Source organism: Metarhizium robertsii (genome assembly GCF_000187425.2).
Source record: "Metarhizium robertsii ARSEF 23 chromosome Unknown MAA_Scf_30, whole genome shotgun sequence".
Lineage (NCBI taxonomy): Eukaryota > Fungi > Ascomycota > Sordariomycetes > Hypocreales > Clavicipitaceae > Metarhizium > Metarhizium robertsii.
Genome location: NW_011942172.1, coordinates 43154 through 50482, shown reverse-complemented (window position 1 = coordinate 50482; position 7329 = coordinate 43154). Strand labels below are relative to the sequence as shown.

General features: G+C 56.7%; 2 protein-coding genes across 2 annotated transcripts; both read left to right on the top strand.

Annotated features, from left to right (window-relative positions):
- Positions 1–775: 775 nt before the first annotated feature.
- Positions 776–1633, top strand: MAA_10339 (uncharacterized protein; the record flags this gene model as incomplete). The annotated part of the gene is made up of 1 exon (XM_007828337.1): positions 776–1633. One exon carries the CDS (start codon positions 776–778, stop codon positions 1631–1633), a length of 858 nt encoding a protein of 285 aa, XP_007826528.1.
- Positions 1634–2904: 1271 nt separating this feature from the next.
- Positions 2905–7221, top strand: MAA_10338 (ATP-binding cassette transporter; the record flags this gene model as incomplete). Its single annotated transcript, XM_007828336.2, has 1 exon — positions 2905–7221. One exon carries the CDS (start codon positions 2905–2907, stop codon positions 7219–7221), a length of 4317 nt encoding a protein of 1438 aa, XP_007826527.2.
- Positions 7222–7329: the final 108 nt, after the last annotated feature.

The following is a 7329-nucleotide window of genomic DNA, read 5'->3' as shown; positions in this document are numbered from 1 at the left end:
AAAAGCTAAAGTTTATTTATAAAATAAATTTAAAAGTTCTTATATATTATAATATTTACTTTTTATTTATTAAAGTTTTAATAAATTATAATTATATATATATTATAAATTTATTTAAAGTTTATTAAATAGCTAATAAACTCTTTCTTATTAGTAGCTTATTTTAACTATTAATTTACTACCTATTATGCCTGTGCTGTCCCGCGGCTTATATAGCCGGCCTAACCTGCGACCTACGCTATAGCTTGTGGCTGGGTCGTAATAATAGCTTATTTATACTTTTATTATTTATTATAAAATAATTAAGCGTTATAATTTATTAGCGCAGGAAACAGAAAACGTATATCCAGATAAGCTATTACTGCGCTGGGCCGGTGTGTAGCGGGAATAAACCGGTGTTAAAGACGGGAGAGGGGGTGGAAGCGGGCTCTCTTAGCCTCGGTATAAAAGCAGCATCTCCCCGCGCTTGATTTGATTTCTCACCTCGTTTGCCTGATCGCACCCCCTACTTGTCTGCACACTACATCAAAACATTGCCTTGGCAAAAAAAGGGACATTCCTCAACCCGTCGACGCACCCCCAGGCCCCGTCTGCCCAGCTCGCATCTCCCGCGGGCTTCTCCGACGGAGCACCGCAGGATCAAACCTTGAGCCGGTCTCGAGCCAGCAGTGTGTCACAAAAAGAAAGGGGACAGAGCACCCCTTGGCATATATTTATTGAGATTCCGGCCGCGGCGAGCCCAGTCTGTGCCAGTGTGCGGGAGCGTCTGGCGAAAATGGTAGACAAGGGAAGCCCGGTCCTCTATGAGCCGTCTCCTGAGGGCGTAACCACCATCACCATCAACCGTCCCCATGTCCGCAATGCGGTGAACCGCGCGGCGGCTGCTGGGTTGGCTCAGGCATTCCGGGCGTTTGAAAATGACTCGTCACAGAGGGTGTGCATCCTGACCGGCGCAGGGGACTCGTTCTGCGCCGGGTACGACTTACACGAGGTGGCCAAGGGGCAGCACGCCTCTCCTGCAGCTCAGCCGGTCGACCGCGTCAACGGCGCCATGGGGCCCATGGGACCGTCCCGCATGGCGCTCACCAAGCCCGTCATCGCGGCTGTCTCGGGATATGCCGTGGCAGGAGGGCTGGAGCTGTCTCTGCTGGCGGACATGCGCGTGGCCGACGACACGGCCGTGTTTGGTGTGTTTTGCCGTCGCTTTGGCGTCCCACTCATCGATGGGGGTACCGTACGTCTTCAGAAGGTTGTGGGACTGGGAAGGGCCATGGACATGATCCTGACGGGGCGACCGGTCTGCGCGGACGAGGCGTTGACCTTTGGCCTGGTGAATAGGGTGGTGGCGGGCAAGGGGGAGGCCGTCCGGGAGGCGAGGAGGCTGGCTGGTGTCTTGCTGGGGTTTCCCGAGAAGTGTATGCGGGCCGATTTGGTTTCGGCGCACTACGCTGCGTATGATGCTAAGGGGCTAGAGGATGCCTTAAGGTTCGAGTTTGAACGGGGCGAAAAGGTCATTCTGCACGAGAGCGTGGCTGGGGCCAAGAGGTTTGACGGCGGAGCCGGCAGGGGTGGCAAGTTTGATAATGATGGGCGTGGCCATGGTGCTAAGGGCAGAAAAGGGAGCAGGCTGTGATGACGGGCCTTTGTCTCCCCTGTTCGTGATGGGGGAGCGGGACGTGACATTGATTCTGTGCCGACTCGTCAAGTGGGACGCTGGCAGTTACAATGTGTGTTGTTCATGTAGGTCGGGTTGACGATGATTGGAAATTCATTACACGTCTTTTTTTTGAATTCATCTACGTATACGGTTGTGACAAGGGCTTGGGGCGCCAGTAACTCAATCCAAAGTTACTTCTGTAGGATATCAAAGGTGCTAGGGTTTCCAAAGCAAGGTGGAGACAAGTGACCACTATATATCCTGCCTAAAGCTTCCAGCTGGACATGTGTTTTGTCTGTGTAACCTCGAGGTCCTTGTTAGGGATCCCCCTTTGTTGGGCTTTGTTGTTGGGTCCTCACCGTGTAACACCGGAAGCATCCAGGTGGGACACCAACAATTTATTATGCAAGCGTTTTATGAATGCAGGAATCTACATATTACTGTAAAAGCCTGAAACTGACACATCATTTGTGTCTATGGGTCTTGTCCATCAGCTTGTTTAATATACTTGCATGACAATATTGGTAAAGTAGTATCCACATGACTTACAGCACAAAATGAGTCACCTGTAAACTCTGATCACTCGACTGGTTCTGGCTAAGCTGCTGATAAGGGGACCATGGAGTTTGAACGGCGCGAAACCCCAGAGCAAAAGCATGTAATGTTGCGCGCACCTCCCTTCTGGTTGTATGCTGTGCGCTTCGGAAGGCGACCCATTCTTTTCCGGGCTCGGACTGCGGAGGGTCGGTGGGTCGGAGAGGTCGGGCGCGGCGGATGAAGCGGAGCTCCCGTTGGCCCGCTGCGGCCGCAAATGCCGGCAGACTCGAGGACAACACGGCAAGAGCGATGGGTGAACATGACATGAATGCTATGAAGAGGCAAAGCCAAACCCACCGTGTCAAAGTAGCGTAGGTCTTTGCGATAAAATTGGTCGCACATCGCATCAAATTCCATGCAGGACATTGCGTGCTTCTTTTTTTCCCTCGGCTTGAAATCTGCCCATTCAGCCACCACGTAACGCCCGGTCTTCGATTGGTCCCCCCCGTCCGCCATCGGCGTGTCGGCGACTCCAAGTCCCGTCGCAACAACATCCGTCAGGTCATGGTTATGTGCGGTGACAGATGACGGAGTAAAAGCCCTCCCACGAGCAGCAGGCCAAAGTACTTAAGATGACGGACAGGTGCCTCGCGCGGCGGCAGTCGATACTTGCGTCGTAGCAAATGGCTGGCTCAAGCAACACAAGCGCCATGGCTGGACGGGAGACCATGCCGGACAAACGAAGGCCATCCGAAGTGCTCGAGCACCAAGAACTACAAAACCTGGTGCGCATTGCGTCCGACTTGAGAGAAAAGCAGGGTCTTGCGATACCAAACAGCTCCGACCTGTCTGACAATGACGACGATCCCCGGTTCGACCCAACTAGCCATGCATTTGACCATTACCGATGGGCGCAACGGGCCTTGATGTCTCTCAACAAGTCCGGCATTTCTCTGGAGCGGCAGGGCGTGATCTTTTCGAATCTTTCCATCTCTGGGTCGGGGTCCCCGTTGCGGTTCCAGGAGACTGTCCTCTCCAGCTTGCTGCTTCCATTTCGCTCTCTCGCCCTCGCTGTCTTGGGCAGGGCCAAGAGCAGCCGCCCTCGCCGTATTCTTGACAGTTTTGACGGCCTGCTCAGGAGCGGCGAACTGCTGCTCGTGTTGGGCCGTCCGGGGAGCGGCTGCTCAACCCTGCTCAAGGCGCTGTGCGGACATCTGGAAGGGCTAACTCTAGAGCCCGAAAGCAGCATTCATTACCAGGGAATCAGCTTCAAGAAGATGACGAGGCAATACCGCGGCGAGGTTGCCTACAACCAGGAAGTAGACGAGCATTTCCCGCATCTAACAGTTGGCCAAACCCTCTCCTTTGCCGCGGCCGCCCGTGTACCACGTCAGCGCCCGCCCGACCTGACGAGACAAGAGTACATCGACACCATGGTCAGTGTCGTCATGGCCGTGTTCGGCCTGTCGCACACGTTTGACACCAAGGTCGGCGACAGCTTCGTCCACGGCGTCAGCGGCGGCGAGCGCAAGAGAGTCAGCATCGCCGAGATGTTTCTCTCCCGAGCCCGCGTTGGGGCATGGGACAACAGCACTCGAGGCCTCGACGCGGCAACGGCGCTTCAGTTCATCAAGTCGTTGCGGCTGTCGGCCGATCTGGGCAGAGCCTGTCACGCTGTTGCCGCGTACCAATCCTCGCAGTCCATGTACGACCTCTTCGACAAGGTCGTTGTTCTGTACGAGGGCCGCGAGATCTTCTCCGGGCCATGCGCCGACGCGGTTGCGTACTTTGAAGACATGGGCTGGCACCGAGATTCCAGACAGGTCGCATCAGACTTTCTCACGGCCGTCACGAACCCCGGCGAACGCACGCCGCGGCCAGGCATGCAGGACAAGGTGCCTCGCACAGCGGCAGAGTTTGCCGACTATTGGCGGCGCAGCAAGGAGGCGGCAAAGCTCAAGGCCGACATGGAAACGTATGAGCGTGCGCACCCGCTCGGCGGCAAGGCCTCGCAGAGGTTTCAGGAGAGCCATGAGAAGCAGCAGGCCAGGCACACGCGAGCCTCGAGTCCGTATCTGCTCTCGGTCCCGATGCAGATTCGCCTGTGTCTGCGCCGAGCGTTCCAGCGGATGCGCAACGACGTGCCGACGACCATGTCCACCGTTGTTGTCCAGCTCGTCTTGTCCTTCATCATCGGGTCCATCTTCTACAACTCGCCCAACACCAGTGACGCCTTCTTCCAGAAAGGGGCCGTCATCTTCTTTGCCGTCCTCATGAACGGCCTCATCACCATCAACGAGATCATGCAGCTGTACAGCCAGAGGCCCGTGGTCGAAAAGCACGCCCGATATGCCTTTGTGCACCCGTTCACCGAGGCACTGGCAAGCTCCATCATAGACTTGCCCATCAAGTTGCTGCGCTGCTCTCTGTTTAGCATCGTGCTTTATTTTCTCGTTGGATTGCGCGCGGAGCCTGGGCCGTTCTTCGTCTTTTACCTCTTCCTCATCACGACCGTCCTGGTCATGTCTGGAATCTTCCGCTCGGCCGCGGCGGCGACGAGAACAGTCGGCCAAGCCATGGGCATCGCCGGCATCCTGATACTTGCCCTTGTGGTATACAGTGGCTTCATGATACCTCAGTCATACATGCACCCCTGGTTTGCGTGGATTCGCTGGATCAACCCCATCTTTTACGCCTTTGAAGGTCTCCTTAGCAATGAATTTCACGGACGCGAATTCGGCTGCGCCCAGCTTGTTCCGCCCTACGGAACTGGGAGCTCCTTCATATGTGCTGCCGTCGGCGCGGTGCCTGGCCAGCGGTCGATTGCGGGTGATGCGTTTCTCAAGGCAAACTATGGTTATCAATACTCTCACTTGTGGCGCAACTACGGGATTCTGGTTGCCTTTCTTGTCTTCTTCCACGTTACATATCTGACCGCCACCGAGTTCAGCAAGGGGAGGCCCTCCAAGGCTGAAGCCCTCGTCTTCCGCCCCGGCCATGCGCCAAGGCGCTTTTATCAAGGTGATGTTGAAGCACCAGAAAAAGACCCCGTGTCTGTTTCCCCGGCGCCCGGCGACGACAAGATGGGCCACTTGCCTCGACACAGAGACGTTCTCACATGGAGAGCGCTCAACTATGACATCCCCGTTCAAGAGGGCACACGCCGGCTGCTGAACGATGTCAATGGATGGGTCAAACCAGGGACACTAACAGCACTCATGGGAGTATCTGGGGCCGGCAAAACCACGCTCCTGGATGTTCTTGCGCAGAGGGTTTCCATTGGAGTCGTGTCCGGTGACATCCTGGTCAATGGCCAAGTGACTACGTCTGGGTTTCCGAGACGAGCTGGCTATGTCCAGCAGCAAGACCTTCACCTTGGCACGACCACGGTGCGAGAAGCGCTGCGCTTCAGTGCTGTGCTGCGCCAGCCTCCATCCGTGTCCGAGGCAGACAAGTACCAATACGTCGAGGAGGTGATTCAAATGCTGGGCATGCACGAGTTTGCGGAAGCAGTCGTCGGTTCTCCCGGCGAGGGGCTCAACGTGGAACAGAGGAAGCTGCTGAGCATTGGGGTCGAACTTGCGGCGAAGCCCTCCTTGCTCATCTTTCTCGACGAGCCGACCAGCGGCCTTGATTCCCAGAGCTCCTGGACCATCTGCGCGTTCCTGCGGCGGTTGGCCGATCATGGACAGGCAGTGCTGGCTACCATCCACCAACCCAGCGCTCTGCTGTTCCAGACATTCGACCGCCTCTTGTTCTTGGCACAGGGAGGCAAGACTGTATACTTTGGAGACTTGGGGCTCAAGTCCAGCACTCTGATTGATTACTTTGCCCGTGCGGGTGTGCGACGGTGTGGCGAGCGGGAGAATCCTGCGGAATACATACTGGAGATGGTGTCCGGGAGGGACGACTCTGGTATCGACTGGGCAGAGCAATGGAGCAAGAGCCCGGAGCACGACGAGGTGCTCGAGGAAGTCGAGGCTCTCAACAGGCAGCAGGCCGTCGCTCGCACCGAGAGCACGGCAGATCAGGACGTGTCCCGCGAGTTTGCCCAGCCCTTCGGCACCCAGTTTGTCCATGTCGCTGGTCGTGCGTTCAGACAGTACTTTCGACAGCCAGAATACATCTTCACCAAGTTCGCCCTCGGCATCGCCTCGGGCCTGTTCATAGGATTCTCCTTCTGGAAGGCCGATAGCACCCTGCAAGGGTTTCAAAACGCCCTGTTTGGCGTCTTCCTCCTGGCAACCATCTTCCCGACCCTGGTCAACCAGATCATGCCCAAGTTCGTGGCCCAGCGCGCCCTGTACGAAGTCCGCGAGCGCCCGTCGAGGGTCTTCTCGTGGAAGGTCTTCATCCTGTCCCAGATGCTCGTCGAGGTGCCGTGGCAGGTCCTCCTGGGCATCTGCGCATGGGCGTGCTTCTACTTTCCCGTCTTCGGCACCAGCGGCTCCCCGGACACCCAGGGCTTGATCCTCCTCTTTGTCATTCAGTTCTACATGTACGCGGCCACGATTGCGCAGATGGTGGTGGCCGCGATTCCGGACCCGGCGCTGGGAGCCATGCTGGCCGTGCTCATGTTCGGCATGTCCTTCATCTTCAACGGCGTCATGCAGCCGCCCGACGCTCTGCCGGGCTTCTGGATCTTCATGTGGCGCGTCTCCCCCTTTACCTACTATGTGAGCGGCCTCGCCGGCGCGGCGCTTCACGCACGCAGCGTCGTGTGCTCCGCGAGCGAGATGAGCGTGTTCGATCCGCCCCCTGGGCAGTCGTGCGGTGCGTACCTGGCCATGTTCCTGGACAAGGCTCCCGGCACGCTCTACAACCCCGGTGCGAGTTCGGGATGCGAGTACTGCGCTCTCTCTTCCGCGGATCAGTACCTGGCTGCTCGCCGGATCTACTGGGGCGAGCGGTGGCGCAATTACGGCATCTTCTGGTGCTACATGGTCTTCAACGTCTTCGGCACGGCAACGCTGTACTACCTGTTTCGTGTGAGGACGTGGAAGAGGCGCAAGGTGACAAGGCCGTAGATGGACCTCTCAGAATCAGCGAGGGATGGGTGTTTGTCATTCATGCACTTTGTGCTTTTTGTGTATATTAGCCTCCGCCTGTGCATCCGCCTGTGCATGGCGGGTGAC